Source organism: Larus michahellis, chromosome 1 (assembly GCF_964199755.1).
Source record: "Larus michahellis chromosome 1, bLarMic1.1, whole genome shotgun sequence".
NCBI classification, from domain to species: Eukaryota; Metazoa; Chordata; class Aves; order Charadriiformes; family Laridae; genus Larus; species Larus michahellis.
In genome coordinates, this window is record NC_133896.1 from 189,951,103 (window position 1) to 189,971,472 (window position 20,370).

Below are 20,370 nucleotides of genomic sequence, written 5' to 3' on the forward strand. Positions count from 1 at the left end.
TCGCAAAATCAGATTAGTCAAACACTGACAGCAGTTTAATGCTCTTGTGACAACCTCTGACTTGGCCCAGGCACATTATGATTGCTGTGGAACCTAAGAACCTACCCAAGTTTCTGGATTTATAGAATATTCCTCTTTTCCCTGAAAACCTCGATGTCCTAGGAGTTAACTGTCATTACTTGAACAGCAAAAATATAACACATAAGAGCACTGAAATTTTCTCCTTCGCAAATCATGAAAGCTGATAGACTCCTGTGAAATTTTACCAGCAGCACGGAGCCAACATGCAACAAAATACAACTAAGTCATTGGACTTAAAACACAATTATATGCGTAGCTGCTTGTGTATGCATTTCCTGGTTATTCTCCATTGCAATACCTGTTGCGCAACAGCGCCTGGTATTTGCATGTAGGGTAGCCGCTGAGCTGCGCGCCTGAGATGAGGCACTATCATTTTACCTGCAGTAAAATGCTCTTCATTGCTCTCAAGACACCAGGTAGAGTATGATCCAATAGTTAACCAAGAAGGTATGTCACTCATTATGTTTGATGCAATTTCACTTAATTCATTTTGGGGCAATTTTGGTGGTGTTTCTTCATCCTCTCCTTTAGAGCCCACACCTAAACAAAACACCTTTATACAGTTAGGTATCTCATGCGTCTTTTAATAATAAGCTTTCCTCTCCACAAAGCAGCTTTCCTTCATTGTGCTCCATGTAATACACGGAGAAGTTAGAAAAAAAGCTAGGTTTTGTCATTAAAACCACAGCAGCAATAGTGTATATTTTAAAAGGCATCTTTAATTTTTGCAGTTAGTAGTGGACAGGAAAATTTCCCTTTTTTTCTTTTTTTTTTTTTTAAGAGGTAAAAGATAAAGCCATCAAGGAAAGAACCTGATATCCTACAGTAATTAAAACAGAAAAATCAGCAACTTTCTTCCATAGAAACTGCTTGGGCATGCAGAAAGATATTATGCTTCTTGGTTCCTCTGAGGACACTGAATATGGTGATGGTATCTCAATTTAAGGTAAGAGCTTTTGCTCTAAATAGCAAGACTATTTCATAGGAAAAAAAAATAGGATTAATTGTCTTTTAGTGGAATTTCATGATTTTTCAACAACATGAGACCAAGATGTGTTCCTGTACCTTTCAATTTGACAAAACATTGCTTTTTTGATTATTTCAGATCAGCTTTCAAAGGTTAGAGAGTCAGGTTCAGTCTTTTCATCCCACATGTATGTTTTTGTGAAATAAAATCTTCCTGTTTGGAAAGAATAACTGACCAACACACACATAAATGTACTTGGCCAACAGATGTCTCCAGGATGACATTTACATTCTCCTCTTCCAGTAAGGTAGAAGATACAAGATAAAAATAAAAGAAGAGAAAATATAATAAATAGAGCACATTCAACACAAATTTTTACTGCTCTGTGCTTCCCAAGAAACTATCATAAAAGGACAGTATAACTGAAAGCACATTTCTTCCTAAGATGCCCTCGTGAATAGAAGGGTCTTTTTTATCAGGTAACTTGCAATACCTTGAATGTCAGCAACTTTTCAAGTTGCTAATACTTGTTACCTACAATTCATAACTACAGTGCCATATACAGCATTATAAGACTTAATTTCAGTGATGCGTTGAAGCCTACAAACACTACTAACACTTCTGAAGCCAATATTCTTTTCCAGCTCAAGGTAACAGAAGGTATCAGAGCAGATCAAGCAAGAGGAAGCAGCCTGACCCGGCTTATTGCAGGTTCCTTTCAAACAGGAATCCGCCTAGGGCCTTTGAAGTATCAAAATAAGGCTGACTTTGAGAAATCCTTTTTCTCCAGGGAAAGATCCTATTCACTGAAAAAAGACTCCAGATCACCTTTAATACACTGCACAATATGAAATCACCTTTTGAAGTTTCAGAGTTGTAGAAGAGTGTATTACCTGGTCTTATTCTATTGATGTAGCATTTCAGTAGAAGAGACAAAGAAACAATGTAAAATTGAAGGGGGAAAAAAGCATTTATGAGGACTTTGTTCATTAATGTTTTCCTCATGGAAAGATCTGAGCAACAAAACGATTTCTGGATGATCAGTCTTAAACATGCTGTTAGGAATAATTTGTTTTTAAATTCCTTTACTCGCATCAAGGTCATAGTACTCTTTTCCAAGAAAGGGAGAACCCCTTACGTCTAATTTTTATCCTTTCATACATCTTTCTTCCATTGAACAGACTTGTCTTGAACTCTAAATAATAAACGAGTTTGGTAATTTTTGTGTCCTATCACAAATACTAGCCTGATTTGATTCCTATATTCAGATACGTATTTCAGGCTGAAACAACTCCATCTTTCTGCATTTTGACATGAGAAATGCTAATAAATACTCCTTCGCTCTTCTGAAGATTTAGAAGAATGGAAAAGAGGTCTAGAATAAACCATTCAAAGCACCCGAATCCCTCTTATGGGAATTTTGGAGAGAGGTTTTTTTTGTTGCCTCATATCAATCATCAGAAGTGATTCATGCTACTGAGATGAGATGTTAAGACAGCTTAAGGAGTCGAATATACAACAGCTCTTCTCAGTCATTGTACCGTAGAGTTTGATGATTTACCTCAAGTGCAGGTTGTGATGGGATCCTTCTAGTTGAAGCAGGAAGAAATTATGGCTGTGATGACACAAGAACAACTTATGTTGATGATCTTCAGATATGGATGAAGTCAGGAAAGGCACTTGTAGTTCTGGTTCGTGAGCATATAGAAGAAGGTAAGGAATCCTATAATCAATGTTCTCATCTCCTTTGGGCAAAGGATAGAATCTCTGCAATGTTTTTCCATAGTGACCTGACTGCCGATAGATATTCTGGGAGGAAAACTCCCTTTAGTGCTTTCCTTCACCTTCCTTCTCTACATAGGAGGTTTCATAGCTACTCACTAATTCAAGAGCCAGTGAAGAGTGATCCCCGTTTTTGTGCATCAGTGTGGTTCTGCTCGATAGCCAGTAAAAAAAGTTTAAACAATTGTGAGTAAATTCTACAGAACACCACCTGCAAAATAAGCAAAAAACTGAATCTATGTATTTGGTAAGTGGTATAGAATATAAGCAACAATACTTTTTTTATTTCTAATACTGCAACTCCAACAACTGCAAGATCCCAGTGAAAGAACATGGAAACAAAACGCAAACTGCAACATCCGATTCAAGTTACCTGCAGCTAGACCAACTATTTCTCAAGCCTCAAACTGAAATTTTAAAGCACCATGCAATTATTTTATATTTAAAGTGCAACTAGCCATATGGAGTATTTGCAGTTCCCAAAATGAAAACTGTTCTAGGTTAAGTAGTTGTTGCCCTGCTGCTGTTAGTCATACCTCTAGAAATGTGTGCAGGCTGCAAACCCACTGCAGGATCTATGCACCAGCATCCAGTTGAACTGTTATTCAAAATAAACATTACAAGAACAACAAATTTTAGCAAAGCATCGTTCTCCTGGAAACTAGCACCAACATGACATGCATATTAAAGTATCAACAGGAGTGATGTAAGGCTGATGGTTTAAATTCCAAGCTACTGACACTAGGAAAAAATGCTAGTTTCCCAAAACTTCCTGGTTTTGTTTTTTTGGGTGGGAAGGGGAGGAGGTGAATTGATAGGAGAGAAGGGAAGAAGTCATTAAGCATTACAACAGCTATACCAGATAAAGTTATCAAGTGCCAAGATGGAGAAAAGGCAGCAAAACAATTGATCAATGTGTTGATTTTAAAAGATTAAGTGTCATACAACCCATCATTAAAAGCTAAACTTGCATAGAAATAGAATGGCAGGAATCCTGACTCTGAATTTCAGCATTTGTTTTAAAGCATTTAGCCTCTCTCCAGAACTGGTTTGTGCTCAACTTCTTTAAAGGCCTACTAAAAACCAGAGAGGGCCACAGGATTGTCTAGATTATCAGCCAAGGCGTCTGACAATATCTACTTGAGACTGGTGTAGGTACCAGTCCCTGAAACACCCTTCCTATTGCCAGTTTAGGACTGGTAAAAAGCTATGGCTTTTCTGAATTCAGCGTGACAGAGAACTCCAAAATTTTATATAGCTGTCACAGCAACACACATCTGAGAAACACAGCCAGTATTTCTTGCTGCATATGTAACAGTAGGAAAGCACTAGGGGTATAAAATTGAGTAATTGGTCGATTATAGAAAATACCACCTTGTAAAAATAATTCCGATTAATAGATGCATCAATTTTATAAAATTAAAGAAATGGGCATTTGTTAAACAACATTACAATTATTTTCTTCATTTTTAAAACTGTTTTGCAAGAATATTTTTAAATATCTTTATTAACATGCTTTTTGTTTCTTGTCAACTTTGTATGCCAAGTACAGTTGAGAGCAACCCCTTTTTTTTTTGGCGTAACTAAACCACATTTTAAATGAGATTAATAGACTTTACTGGCACTAATACACATTTCTGTCAAAGACACACCTTCATTCAGCCTTAGGGAAATTCTATGCTTCTGGGCAGAGTACATGAGCTGATATTTCAAAAAAAAAAAAAAAAAAATCAGTGTTTTTAAGGCATCATATGATGCCAGGTTGTTCACTTCTTTCTTCCTTAAGAAAGCCACCAAAGGTTATAGTATTTATGTATACCTTGAATTTATTTGAAGAAACTGCACAAGATCTGTGTTTCTTAATATTAGCAGTGTCTTTGTACTTTCATTTTTAGCTCTTAATACATGGCTTGCTTTACATAAATTTCTTACACTTTTTTTTTTTTTTTTAAAAGCATCATTTTTCTTACTGAGTTCTCAATCTTTACATAATTCCTACACTTCTCTGGTCAGGGCCTTTCAGTGAATCTGCAGAACCTGGAAGCTGAAATACTACATGTAAGCAATGTTGAGCAGAGTGATTCCAGTACTGCTCAACAGCCACACCAGACTGGATGCCCATGATTATTTTGTTGTTGTTTTGGGGCAGGGCAGGGTGAGATTCAAACAGAATTTTTAGGTGAGAATAGCTCAATGTTTTTCTCTGTAGGTTTTGACCCTTGATCATCTCCTCCATGACTTTCTTCTGGTGTCTAGGATCTCTGAACAACTCAAATACAGCAAAAACACCCCTTTCATGCAATAATTACATAAATGTATATATTTAATAGATTAATGCTAGTGAAGGTCAACATGGATGCACTGGAAAATAAAAGCTTAGCAAATGAATTGCTTCTTTAAAAGTTGTTTTTTAAGAAGTTCTGCTTTGTAAAGTACTCAAAATACACATTTCAGAATTGAGCAGTTAAGTTACTTTCTGTATCAAATACTAATTTCTACATCTTTCATGTTAAAAGAACTTCCTGACTCTAGAACTTAGAGATTTATCATGCAATCTGACCAACACGTTTAAGCCTTTCCTCATATTCAGTAGCAGCAAGAACTCTACAGCCAAAACTGGCCTGAGTTTTCCAGTGACTGTTACTGCTGAGACACAGACTGATGTCAAATGCTATTGTAAGCTGTGCGAGTTCTCCACCACTAAGAAGCGTGTGACGTAACTAAGGCTTACTTTTGTCTAACACGAGCTGGTAACAGTGGAGGCAGAAACCAATTTAGAGTCATGACTTGCAAATGCCGTGCAAGCACACCATGACATCTCTGCAATATATAGTCTGACTCTTCACAGAATCATACAATGGTTTGGATTGGAAGGGACCTTAAAGATCATCTTGTTCCAACCCCTCTCCCATGGGCAGGGGCATCTTCTACTAGAAGGAAGTGGGTTAATCTTAGGTTCAACACTCAAGTTTAAGAAGTCTCATGTGCAGTCAGTTATGTTTTAGAGTAGAATTATATTACGGTTTTTATTTTTACCTAGTAGGTGTTAACAGTACATTAAATATGCATTCTAGATTATAGTGTACTGCCACCACCACAAAAAACATGCTGTCTTTAATTAGCTAATTAAATGTTTTTTGAAGATTTGCTGACCTAGCTTTCCTTATTGGACTAGTGCCTCAAATTCACCCGTATTTTAGCATCACATTAAAATTGTGTAATTCTCTCAAATATGACTTGGAATAAGACCACCGCAAGCTTTATTAAAAAAAATATTCATAAAGCAGCTGAGGTAAAGGCCAGTTGAAATGTATCATTTGGCTGTGCATAAGTAAAACCGTTTGCATTGAGTTGCCCCTGTAACTTCTCTTCATGCAAGCGCCTTCACACCTACCTGCTGCGATCAGCCAGAACTCCCAGCTTTTGCACTAGACACAATAAACTTTGGCAGTGCCTCTTCACAGGCATACCAGTGTGCAATGTTTGACTCTCACTCTGTATCTGTTGAAATATTAGCACTTGGTTTAGGTTGTGTGCAAGAAGAAAAAAAAATAAAATAACACAACAGTATCAAGTCACAGGTAACAAAAGAATACATATGAAAACACAAAGATCTATTTCTAGCCTAGGCTTACTGCTTTCACAAAATTATTCAGAGCAAGGAAAAAGACAGACATCAAACAACTATACCGAAATAGAAACTTACCGCACTGACTGATCTGGCTTGCAGAGTGTTTAACCATACCCTGAATCTCACAGGACCCACTCTCCTTGGTTTGAGTCAAGACTTCATTGACAAAAATAAACACAATCCAGGGCAGATAAAAAAAGAGCTTCCCATGCACTCGGGCAAACATGCAAGACACTATGAGCCCTCTTGGATAAAAAAAAAACAAAACACCATTTGAATCATTACTGAACATTTCTGTATATGATTATCATATACAACATGCATAGTTTATTTTGAAGCAAGTTTGACAACAACATACACCAGAGATACTCCTGACTTGACTCCCTTTCAGCATGAAATCAGTTGCCCGATCTCCAACTTCTACGCCAAAATGTAAAGGCCAGTGTTTCCTCAAACAGTTGTTTTATTTACGAAAATGCTTCTGCCTGTAAGTTCCTAAGATCAGCTCTCCTATCAAAGACCAACAAGGCTCCTTTCCTTCCATCACATTTTCTTTTTAAGGCAAGATTCTAAAATTAGTTTGCAGCAGGACTGAGAGAGATCTGCATTAAAGTTCTCAGGTTTTAGCTGTACGTTATATGCAAACTATTGTATTTTCTATTTAATGGCTTTCTAGCTAACAAAAAAAAGGTAAAAAAAAAAATCTCACAAGCATTCCATGCTACCATTACTTCTATGTGCAAAAAAAGTTCGTATTAAAGAACTATCTTTCACACTCTTAAATTAAGTCAAACTCCATCTTCTAGTTTACTAAAACGTACAAAAAGGAAAGCACAGTGCATTGACAAAGTTTGACACGGCCAACGTAAAGAAAACTGCAACACAAATGCCTAATAAAGTAAAAGTCCTTCATTGTTGGCACGTGCTCAAAATTCCTTCTCTAGAGGCTGCAGAGTTAAGCATTACATTACATAGAATTCAGCTGTGAATGAGTCCGTATTTTAAGTGTAGTTACTGTTCCAAATAGCTATTTCCCCAGCTTTTAAATTATTCTTAATTCATAGTTTAATATCTGCATAACTGAAATCCCCATAAGCATTTTGCAAACTAGACCAGAGTTTAAAATTACGTAACTGTTTTTTTTCTTCCTCCTTTTTTTGCTGGACAATCATTATATGATTACTTCATGTATATAATTTTACATGTGGACATCGGGTACTCTTATTTCTTAACTATTTTTATTGTAGAATTCAGTCCAACAGAAAAATTCTTCAAACAGAACTGCCAACTTCATACTTCAAGATGTGACTTACTGTAACAGTCTGCTATTCCTGGCCTTGGCAATCTTTTAATGTCCTTTGTTCAAGTCATCAGCCATTTACCAGTCAAGTCCTTTCATTCTATTTTACAAAATAAAGCATGCAAATATATTTATGCAGCCTGCATGACAGAAGAATTGCATATGGTACCCAATAAAACGCATTCCAATGGTACTTGCATAGGCAACTGCACAACTTTGTTAGAGAGAAGCTATAGGAAGTACTGGGGTGAGCACTAAATGCCACACTACAATACAGCATTAAAACATATTTTTTTTTCACATTAATTGAATACAGGTTTCAGAAATATGGCATATTCAAGCCTATGCTAATCAAAAGTTCGCTTTTCCAGCAATGTATCATAATGTGTCAATTATTGATATTATGACTCAACATTTTCATTCATTATGTTTTTTGTCTTGTACAATTAACATACATTGGCAGAAAAAAGGGGTGCAGAAGAAAAACCAAAAGCACTAACAAAATATTGATAGTCTCATTACCATAATGAAGTAATAATTTGTTTTCATACTTACTGCAGTTCATTACAAAAACATGCATAAAACCATATATTCTGAATTCAACAAAACTATTCAAGACGATTCCCATCTCCAAAGTGGGGGCAGAGAGGATTGAGGGGGGAGGAGGACATGGGGAAGGGTACACTCCCCGACTCCAGTGCAATCACTTGAACACCAGTTAGCACTGGCAGACCCTTCTCGAAGAGCCAATCATTTAACCATGATAACCTTGGCCTTTAAGGAAATGAATCATTAACTGGACCATGCAGATTTTTGAGCTCCACAGTATCTAGAGTTCTTTAACTGTAGCAAAATACTCCTGAGTATAGACTAAAAAAGTATGCAAACATATGATTAATCTTTAACTGCAACTTAATAAACAGCGGTAAAAGACATTATTGAGAAAGTATGAGTATTTTAAAAGGAAAGTAGAGACAAAATGTAAATCTTAACAGCCAACCACTTCATGTCTTCTTTCTCCACCCATTCCCCAGCATGCATTAACACAACACATATTCCTTCCCACTTCTTTATCACTTAAATCAGATCAAATGGTTATTTTGAGCAGTGTCCTAACTATTCATGTAAAAAAAAAAAGTCTATTTAACAGCTAGCAATCAGAGAAGTTAGCATCATCCAACTACCCTGTTTTTCATCTATCATAAAGCTAATTTAAACTACTACTACACGCTCATTTTGAGCGTGATTATATAGTGTAAACAAAGTTAATTTGAGGTAAAAACATGACACTATGGACAAAGACGTCAGTAATCCATCTCCACATGACCTACTCATAAAGTACACAATTTAACAGGAGGAACCAGAGTTACTGCGAGGAAGCCAAATTCACACAAGCTTAACAACCCATTTCAGAGTTGCAGCTAACATTAAACACAAAAGAACTACAAGTTATAGGTAAAGAGGGCTGAGAGCTATCATAACAATAAACTCATCTCCATATTTTATTAGCATTAGTCACTTTGTTTAGTGAACGACTCAAATTTACTAGAAATTTACTTACTTTACACACACAGTTTAAAATTCCATAAACGTGCAAATTTCTAGTTACTATGCTTATTCGGTTTGCAAAGACAAACCACGCAGACTTTGCAAGATTAGTGCCCGCTACACACAGTTCTATCTCAATTTTGACTGGGTCTTCAAAACAAAAAAAAAAAAAAAAAAAACAAAAAAAAATCAAAAGAACATGACAAACTAAGAATTTCTGCTTTGTGTCCCTATAAAACAACTTTTGAAGCCACTGTTCAATTTTAATCCAGTTTGACTCCTCAAGGAGTGTGGATCAGTACAGCCCTATTTCTGCCCCCCCAAGGCAAGGGATGGTGAGAGGCATCCCCAACGTTACTCATTCTGATGGACAATGACCAGCTATCCGCATAGCACATCCCAAGCTGAGACAGCAGCAGCCCCAGCCTGTTTTTTTTTCCAGGCAGACAGCAAGCCAAAAGGCACAAAGCAAAAAGGAAACTGCAGTGGGAAAGGCAGAGGAAAAATGCGAGAAGAAACTTAAATTACTGGGGGGAAGAGCAGCATGGCAATAAGAAAGGGATAACTGCAGTGCCACAGTCAAGGAGACTTCTGATAGAAATCCCTAGAAGCCCTACACACAGCAGGTTCCACCCCCCCTCCCCCAGTTTTATTTATTTTTTAAAAAAACTCCAGTACTCAAGGAACTACTACTTTGTTTCTCAAATAATAAACAAAAACACCTGGAGGCGAGCGACAGAGGGGGATGGATGACAAGTGAAATCTTTTAAAGTTGGTTCCTACATCCTACACTCCCTCTGTAGCAGAACCACTGAGTGGAGTGAACTCCACCAACTTGAACGCTCTTGCAGCATTAACTTTCTTCATTTATGAAGCCAGTGGCAGGACAGGAGCCAAAGTTATGGGTATAATACTTCGGCTTCAACATTAGCCTGGCTATTGCATCAGCCATGCTATTTTTAAGTACAATTCAGCTTTTCTTTCATGATCTGATGCAAGCCTTTATGTTGGTTGGTTTTTTTTGTTTTAAACACTGTTCAAGTGTAGTTTGTTCAATACCACCTTATTTGCCAAATATTTAAGAGCCATTCTAATTTCATACAACAATGTCTACCGGTGAGAACATTTATTAAAAGCAGTGATTACTATGCTTGACAAGAGAGCTGCTAATATTAAAATCTGTCCTTCTAAATAATATGCAAATCTGGCAAAACACTTTTCGTTATTACTTCCATTTTACTACTTTAGGCTGTATGAAGGACAGTATCAGAATGTTTGGCATCACTGTGCAAAAAATGTTAAAAGGCATAACAGGCACTAAACTCTGAAACCAAAACTTTTCTAACAGAGATGAACACACTAAAATAAAAACCATGACAATTTACAATCGAAACTTTGAAAAATCAGATTATCAAGGTTTAAACAAGCAAAAGTGGAGGGCTTCTCAGAAAGACAACTTTCAGTCTTCAAAACTTGTAGCCAATACACATTCTTATTTGTACTGTATTTCAAAGAGCTTGTTCAGTTGAATTTATAGCTCCAAATTTTAATGTAATTTTAACTTGAAATTTGTACGTGCACTTTTTCTGGATGATCAGTGCACACATTAACACTTACCAGAGCTGGCAATCAAGGATTTAGAAGAAATTAGGCCCTGTTAAGAGTATTTTGCAATAGATATAATTGTTCTTCCCCACATTTCTTTTAATTGCCTGTATTGGGGATGAACAACATTAAGTTCCCAGGTTTTAAGTACCCAACATTTTAGAAATCCCTTCCTCTTTAACCAGTCAAAGCACGGACAAGTGTTTCGAAAGTGTTCTTCAATTGCAAATAGTTTTGAGTGGCCAGTTTGAAGTATCTTTGGCTCAGTTTCAGGAGCATTCTTCCTTTGAGACCACCAATACAAATGAGTTTTAGAAAAATATGAAGTGAGACTAGTCTGTACTAGAATAAATACCATCCAAGAGACGGCATGAAATAAAGAAAAAACTAAAACCAAAGAGGTTTTATTATAACATGAAGCTGCAACATAATGGAATGCAACAGATGAGTCAAAAGGATCGGGAACTACAGTGGAAAACAAGGTTCCTTCCAGTCCCCTGGGGTTGGGGAGGAACAGATGCCCTTCACTATATATTACTTTATTTTTGATTTACCTAACACAAAATAGAGTTCAAAATACTTCCAGAGAAGCAAAATCATATTCGTGGAATATTTATGAAAGGTAGTGCATACTGTCTTAGAATCCAACATTAAAAAAGCTTAGCTAAAGGCTAGCTGGAAAGAAGAATTTGGGACTTCTCAACCTAAGACTGCAGCAGAAATGCAACAGAATTCTTTATGTGGTTTTGCTGAGCTTTCCCCAGTTCCTATGCTGTGCATCAAAAAAAGAACCTTCCTACAGTTTTCAGATAGCCTACAACCTCAGGAAAAAATATAGCATCTGATTTGTCAGGCAATTTAACTCAATGAGGAGGCTACAATCACTGGTTTGTTTCTCACACTGACTTTATCCTTAGACTTGCTCTCATTTTCATTGAGGTACATTCAGGATGATATTTGAAATATTGGCAATTTCTCAGCCGTAACACTAATATATCTTAAAAACACACCATGGGAAGCCAGGATTATGATTTGTGAAACTCCTGTTGCCATGGTGATATAATCAGAACCCAAAATACAGGATCTGGCAAAGGGAAGACAGACTTACAGATATCTGCTCTCTCCTGCTTCTTTTAATACTGAACATCCCAGATTTTTTCAAAAAATTACACAGAAGTTCATGAAAAGGTAATCATTAGGCTCAAAACAGGGTGTTTGAAGAGGGACATGCAGTTGGCAATTCCTCTACCCTTGTTTTGCCTGGAGTTATCTACCAAAGCCACTTAGCAATTCAACAAGCAGGAAAAAAAAATAGTTTGAATAAATCTGAATAAGGATACAAAAGCATATTCTGTTTCCTTGGCTCCAATACACCCACTCTGGTCTGCTCACCGGCCAAAGTAAAACCACAAAAAAAAACCTAACAAGTTCTGAATTACTAGTATAACGAAAGTCTGAGCATGTTATTTTCACTAAATCATGCATTTATGCCACATTCTCTGCTAGTTCAGAAGACACAAAATGAGGAAAGGAAAGTGACGAACAAAAAACAAAAAAACTTTCCAATGCCAGAATATCTGGAAACAATAGGTCTAAAACACCTTATTGGACCTAGTGATCCCTTGATACTTTCTGAGATGCATACACCAATGGATATGCCTTTCCGCTTGTGTGATGATCTACACCTCCCGAGCTGCTGCCTCCTCTGGAAGGAGTTTCACAGAGCCTGCAGAGGTTGACAACTCTCCAGAAGTTTGTAGGCTGCCGCCCAAAGCAATGGGGCAACAGCATAGCATGAGAAGTAGAAGAGTTGACAAACAGACAACAAAGGGCAGGTCAGCAGGTTCTTCTGTGATACTGTCAAACTTTAGAGTTCTTCAAGCTCCTCCAGAAGCGCCAGTGAAAAGGAATTGAGAACAAAAGAACAAAAGCAAGACTTTTTCTTTCCTTAGAGATGTCCCCAAAAATACGCATAACAGAATCAAAAATCCCTCAATCCCAAAGGGTTGAGCTCAAGACAGCTTTGCTGATTGCATTGTGGATTCCAAGACTGAAGGAGCCAGGAAAGAGAACACGATATGGCTATAAGGGCAACAAAGGGTGAAATGGGCAACCATTAGTTATAGATCTCAGAACAAACAGTAGTTTTCCTTATGGTGCTTCTAGAAATTTTACTTTACAGAAAGCTAGGCATTCTCTCTCTCAAAGTACAGCATTCATTAAAAGTAAATATTCACCATAGTACCACTTAAGATATAAAACCATACATAAATTCTATAGCTTGTTAAAACTTGCTACTTTTAAGTCAAACTGACAATCATATAATGTATTAAAATAAACTAAATACGGACAATAAACAGTGCCAGAGCTGTTGGCTTAACAGAGATAAAATACTATGGTGAATTCACCACACCTCCTTTCCTTTTCCCTTCCCAAAACATCACACCTGAAGCCTTCAAATAAAGCAAACTAACAGATCAGGGGGGAAAGTAGAGATACAGTCAGCAAACGAAGAAAGTAAAGGGACCTTAGGAAGGAAGCAAGCTGTTTGAAACCAGCCAGTCACTGGAATTTACAGCAGCATCTACATCAAGTTTCTTGAAAAATGTTTCTAGGGGAAAAAAAAAAATAAATAAAATGCAGGTGTGCGTCAGGAATAAGTTAAAGGGGTTCTAGAGAAACAGGAATTAATTGCAAGCTTAAGAGCACTAATATAAGTCAGGCTTGCAGTCTACACATCAGCCTCAGATATTTAACTTTTTCAGCTTCAGTTCTGTGATGGAGGAAGAATGTTATCTCTGTTCAGTGAAGCACTGCCTTCAGTTCCTGTTTTACCACATAGGTCCCAATTTTTATGTTTATTTACAAAAAAAAAAATAGACTCACCAAACAAGTAATCATGCTTCCTTGCTGCATAACTAATGTAATTTAAAAGAACAATTTACAAAAGTGAATTGAATTTCTCACAGGATCACCGACTAGTTGACTTTGGAAGGGATCTCTGGAGATCACCTAAGTCCAACCCCACTGCTCAAAGCAGAGTCAGATAGCAGAAATGAGTAAGAAGCTACTAACGGAATAATAAACTGCAAGATGTTTACTTGGTACACTGGTACAACCAGTGTACCAACTTCTGAGACTTGGAAGCAAGCAAGGCTAGCAACTAACACACCACCTTCCCCTCTTTCTGCCCATTTTTTTAAAAGGTGGGTAGCAATGGTACTTGTACTTCATCATGGGAAACAGAAGCTGCCTGCAAGAGACCTGTATACTAATTTTTTGGAAAAGCAGGCTTTTTCTTTACAGGAACTATTGCACATTCAGTGAAGCACAGTGTGCCACAAGGCCATTAAATAACTATATTTAACATATCATTCTGACACTTCATTATCTAATCGGTAAACTTTCCTGTTTACACATGTGTCACAATTTGATATTTCCCAATTTAGGGGAAGTTTTTCTCTATTTGTCAAGAACCTTTTCCAGGCAGTATACCACACCTTCACTGACGGGAACAGTCTATTATTGATTCTTAACTAAAAATCTACACACAGCAAAACTAGGGCATCACATAAAAAGCTTGCATCTTAAAGTTTTAGTTTCAAGAGTGTAAAACATTTAGTGAAGATGGTAAATCTTCTCCAACTGATACAATCTTGGATCTGTGCAATAACTATTTTTTCATTTATAACTACTTGGTTTGAAACTGAAGAGCCAAGAGGCAGCTACAGGAAAAGTGAGAGTTTTCTTTTATCTGTATGACTTAACACAAGAAACACCAAAAGACATGAAAAAAAACAAAGCATGAACAGAAACAGAAGCTTCAAAGGGCCAGTTCCAAAAAGTGCAAAGATGGCAACTAATATTCAGGGACACTATCTGTTATTGACATCAAGAGATTTTCATAAAGATGCTTTGGGACATGTTGCGTGTCTAGACTAGACACTTGCATGTCAAGACTACTAAATAAACCAAAAGAGTAAGAAAGCAAAATAATGTAACCCCTCTTGAAGCATGAATATCAGCATGAGCTTTTTTGGTTGGTTACAGGCTTTTTGTTCGGTGGGTTTTGTGGGGCTTCTTAAGTGTTGAGATGTATTAACTCAAATCCGTAAGCAGAATTAAGGAGACTAAATTGCTCCTCTCTAGTTGTCAAGTATACGCTTGCAGTCACTTGGGACCCTTTAAAGACAGTGAATTATTTAAACTGGGCCAAAGACTTTGAAATTATCATGGGCATTTCATGTAACATTTATATATTATGTATAATTTGGAGATTTTTAAAGCTATGACATCTGTTCTAGTTTTTATAAACTAATAGCCACGTTAATGATAAAGAAAACACTATACTGCAAACACAGTAGAAGAGATATAACATGACTCAGGAATAATCCCACCAGCTTCAATAAAAACTCTTTAAGTACATGTATGTTCTCAGCTAAAGCTACATTGTTAAAAACTCTAAGGATATAAAAAGTTTCAGGAACTATACAAAAGTCACAGTTGTGAAAAATCAAAATCCTCAAGGGGAAGACATCGAGATTCCTATTTTGGGGGTTCACTGGTGCAAGAGATAGATGAGAGGTTCAAATATGTAACTAACCCTGTGTCAAACCATGGCAGTTCACATTTCCCTCCCTCTTGCTAATATTCCCTTAGAGAGCCATTCAGACAAAAGAAAAAAAAAAAGAAGAAACATAAATAAGCAGTTGCAGTACAAAATCTCAATGAATTTTTAGATGGCTATGAGTAAATTTCAATAGAAAATTCTTTCCTGGCTACACCACTATCATTTTTCCTTCAGGGAAAAATGGGTTCCAAATATCTAGAAATAATAAGCATTTGTCAAAGGCTTTGAAATTAAACCTGCCTAGATACAGCATAGAAATAACTATCCCATCATAAATGCTGAATATCTTAAGAATTCTTTTCCTAGATCTATGCAGAATTGCAAGAATGATCAAGTATCAATTACAAAGTTAAGGAAAAGATTTGTTGTCCATCTCCCTTCACAGCTGGGACTTCCGTGGTTGGGATTTTTTTTAATTAAGTAGACTTTCTGTTAGACAGCTAATTATTTGCACTGATTATATTAACCTTTACAGAACAAAAACTATTAGTACAAACAAAAGAATTTAACAGCTTGTTTTGATACTGGAATGCAATGTAAGGTTCTTTGTGCAGCAACTGAAAAGCTTAAATAACATGGGGGATCAGATCATCCAAACCAAAACAGAAAAACAGCGTTACACAAGCATCTGAATTGGGTTCCACAGTCCTTAGAACAGTTTGTGTTGTCCGTATGAATTTCAAACAATGCAAAAATATTTCCATTTCAGTCTCACTGCAATGAATAATGCATTTATTAGTAAATATAATCACTGAAATTCTACTTCTTTTCCACCTGGTATCTCCTAAAGCTTCTGAATTTGAGCAGTTTACATTTTAAAATAAGTCACATACTAATAAGAGTAACAAGTTTTTCAGTGGAGATCTACACAATATGCAAGTGTTTCTATTCCCCTTTGCATTTTTTAAGGGCACCGACATCAGGAGTCACCGATTTCAAAGCAATTTACATAGTACATACAAACTATGCACCGAGCTGTTTTGGCTTCCTTATTTTTTCCTCTGAGCTTCGTCTTTTTCCTCACTCCATTTACACGATTTTTTTAATTTATTTTTTTTTTCCTTACTTAAGAGAGTTGGGTACCATTTTGGTATACAGTTTAAAAAAGTATTTAAGCCCCATCAATTAATCCAACCAAAATATCTAAACACTCAGCAATACTAGAAACTCAGCAATCCCTTTCATAATTTTCTTCCATTACTCTCAAACCCCTAATTACAAAAGCATGATCATTTCCAAAACCAGAACAGCAGCGACAGTGCTTTTCAAAGGCAAAACAGAGGCAACACTTAGCCTTCTTTTTAATTAGTTAGAACTAAGAAGTGTATCAGGAGCACCCTACCTTAAGTTCTCATCCAGCAGAAATAACATTCTATCCATCCCCACAGCCTATTAACCAATACTGCATACTTCAAACACTTCTGCTGAAATCATAACCGATTGCATAATAGCAGTTTGTGCAAAGGCACCTATTAAAATTATTGGCACTAAGTTGTTAGACTAATTTGGTTTATGAACTTATCCAACCCAGCAGCCAGTGTGTTACAGAATTGCTTGGCATGTTGAAAGCAGTTTAGCCCCTTATACTGTTGGACTGTTCATCACAGGCATATCTTGTTGTATGCGGGAAGCAGCACATACAATTCTTACATGCACATCTTAAAAAAAAAAAGGTATGTTTCCACAGTACTATAAATATGGAAAAGGCACGATTAACACTCGTGAGATCAGAAAAAAGCCCTACTCAATGACAGTGTGGAAAATCCTTCTGAAAAAGGAGTTAGTCTAATTAGATATACCCAAACATACTGTAAGTATGACAGCTTAAAATAAAGGGCTAAAACAACACATACTGTTACAGAATATTATCTGGAGGAGGAGGAGGATATATTTACAGTAAATGGTCTTGGCTTTGTCTTCCTACCTGCCCCTCCTCACCCACCAGTGTTTATAAACATTCCACACCAGAAAGATTTCTTCTATAAGAACATGCTCCTTTTAGTCTTGATTGTCAGCACCCCTCTTTGTCCTGTATTTTGGCTAGTTAACCACCTTCGTGAGCATAGTTTTCCTCTGCAGGCAAGCTTCTACTCCTGATCTTTAAAGGCCCTGCTCTCCTGCATTGCTCAGCAATATACAAATTGCTGTCTTTTTCATGATATAGATCAAGCCCAAAAAACACAGACCAATAAAGTCACCAACTTCTTCAGACCCCTTTCTCCTAGGATGTTTTACAGAGATATCAACAAAGTTATATTGGAGGTGGTCAGATACATTTTCTTAAGAGCAAAGCTACACATAAGTAGTTTATACACATGGTTGCATCCCCCTCCCCAATCTTCAGCACACAGTTTATCTTCCAAGGACATAAGATGGTCATGTTTGTCCCTCTTCCAGCAGATGTGAGCAAGATGTGGCAGATGGTAAGCACTAACACAATAAAAATTACAGTTGTTATTTCTTTATGGGTATTTTATTCCACTTCCAACAACTCTGTACCCATTTCCTGAGAAGTTTAAGATCCTCAAATCTAACTGAACAATTAATTCATCACCTTAGTGTTCCCATAAACACAGCACTTTACAATATCACCTAGAATATAATATGATGCAAATTTCAAACATAGACTATCCAGCACAAGCAAAGCGTAAGTAGAGCACTTGGCTAATCCTACTTTAGTTCGTGTTACACAGTACTTTCTACTCTCATATTCAAGACGCTTCACTAAGGCAATGGAAAGATAGTCTAGATGAACTTATGACATAAAAAAGATTATAGAAAAAAAGCAATAAGTATAGAAATTCATGCCAAGACACTAACACTAGATAAAACCACATTTGATAACTGGTCTTATACATTAGTTATATGACTTGGGAGTGTATTACCTTGTTTTTTGAATTTTGTATTTTAAGCCAAACATAGTAATTTCCTTCAATACTACCTGATGTTGCAGCCAACAGGGAACATTTGACACCATTTGTATCTGACATCTAGAAAGTGCTATGGTAACTAATTTGCTTTAGTAACTGCGATTCATTTAAAAAAAAAAAAACTAAGTTTTGCCAAACTTTTTATATCTAAAACAAGATAAACAAGCTTCCTGCGTTTCTAAATTCATTGCTCATTTTACTGCTAACTTGCAACATAATTGTACTATTTACGTATAATCCACATCACACTCTGCTTTAAAAATCTAATCAAACATTGTCTCCAAACACCAAGTACAACCCCTGAAAAGTCTGCAGACTCCTCCAGCTTCTGCAGTAGAATTCCTGGAACCGGCGCTGTAGATCAAATACAATACTAATATTAAGACAATAGTCACATAATAAGGAGAGAAACAGGCAGATACAGTATCTGGGGCTTGTCTTAACCCAGGTTTTGACTTAGGTCCTTCCCACAATGGTCCTGTTTTAGGGATCTTATTCAGGTCTTGTCCAAGCACCAACTCATTAAGCAAAACACTCATTTCCACAGACTGGACAAGATATACACATTCTACTCTGTGTAAGTATTCTGCTGTTGGATGGATTAAAATAGAAATACAACACAATTAAAAGAATGCTACTTTCAATATATTACAAACTAGAAGTACTAAATAAAGTCAGAAAAAAAACCCCTAAGTAGATTACTTGTCTCCTTTAGGGTTTAGTGACCTCTGACGTGCTTTCTGATCTGCAGGGCATCTGATACGCCAGCAACTCTAGAAATCCGGAAGACCTGAAAAATGCGCTCCAGAATTTATTAGTAGCCTAAAGTCAAATTCCTCCTCAATGCTACTTACTTAAAGCATTTGAAAAAGCAGTACTGTGATGTGATGAGGGAGTGTTTTGAAGAAGTTGTGCCACATCTCAGAGTCTTGGTAACACTCTTTAAAATGACTATTAGTGCCTTGGTTGCAAATGGGACCACACAGGCATGAATCAAGCTGAACTGTTCTGTTTGACACATCCCCCCCCCCTTTTTTTTTTTTTTTTTAAGTGAACGCAGTTTAGAGCAACTTAGGTAACAGCTTTTACCTGACAGAACTGGAAGACGAAGCGCAGGAAGCACTTCACGTCTTTTATTCTGATTCCTTTGCAGGGAGGAGTAAAATTGAGAACCTTGTAATTTTAAATGCTTGCTACTTGCTTATTTATTCATTAGCAAGAGCTAATGGAGTTATCCACAGACACCCTTAGAGGGGTTATCACAACAGAAGGCCTTAAGGCAGGATGTAGCTACCAAGGATGACTTGGGGAGGAGCAGGGAAGGAGGCTGCTAGAGACCATCCCTCCTCCTGGTACCTGCAGCATCCTGCAAAAGGACAAACACGCTTCAATTCCATCACATAACCACTAAATATATTTTCATGTTTATAAAGAAGAACTAGCCTAGAAAGGCCTACAGTGTATCCTGACATACAGCCAAGCATTTGAAATATACACATGCAGGGAGAACAGAAAAATCCAACTGCTGAAGTTTATTTTCACCTCGCTGGTGCTGCTATCACTGTACTCTGGTACAACTTCAGTAATTCTTCGCAGCTAGCTACCCTGCACGCACTCCTGTAACAGACCTAATTATTTTGTGTTGCCAGTAAGAATTGTTTTTATCAAGTGACTCTTTACAGGATTTTAAGCTCACTCTCAAATATTTTGTTAAATAAACAAATAATTTTAAAATTTTAGAAAATTTAAATGTCAGAGGCTGCCTTCTGAAGCTTTAACATTTAAAGCATTTTTCTTTTTGTACAGGCCTCCTGGATTTTTGCCAATGGGGCTCTAATGCCAGTGCTATAGCATCCAAAATGCTATTTTAAGCCATTGCTGTGCTGACCATTGCAT

The 20,370-nt window shown here is 36.8% G+C and overlaps 1 protein-coding gene across 8 annotated transcripts in view; it reads right to left on the reverse strand.

Moving 5' to 3' along the window:
• The window catches only part of TSC22D1 (TSC22 domain family member 1), a 96,320-nt gene that overhangs the window by 57,094 nt on the left and 18,856 nt on the right, over positions 1-20,370 (reverse strand). The window contains exons 3-5 of one of the 8 annotated variants that reach the window (XR_012584425.1): positions 6,225-6,331; positions 3,367-3,428; positions 460-3,041 (exon numbers count right to left, since the gene is read on the reverse strand). The exons of 4 other annotated variants lie outside the window; for them this stretch is intronic. Coding sequence is in view for 1 of the 4 variants with exons in the window: in XM_074565132.1 (XP_074421233.1) it covers positions 6,289-6,331 (43 nt within the window). In the remaining 3 variants the exon portion in view is untranslated. Of the gene's footprint in view, positions 1-459; positions 3,042-3,366; positions 3,429-3,624; positions 6,332-20,370 lie in introns of those variants that run through there. 3 more of the 8 variants (XR_012584426.1, XR_012584427.1, XM_074565132.1) reach the window with 3 other exon arrangements.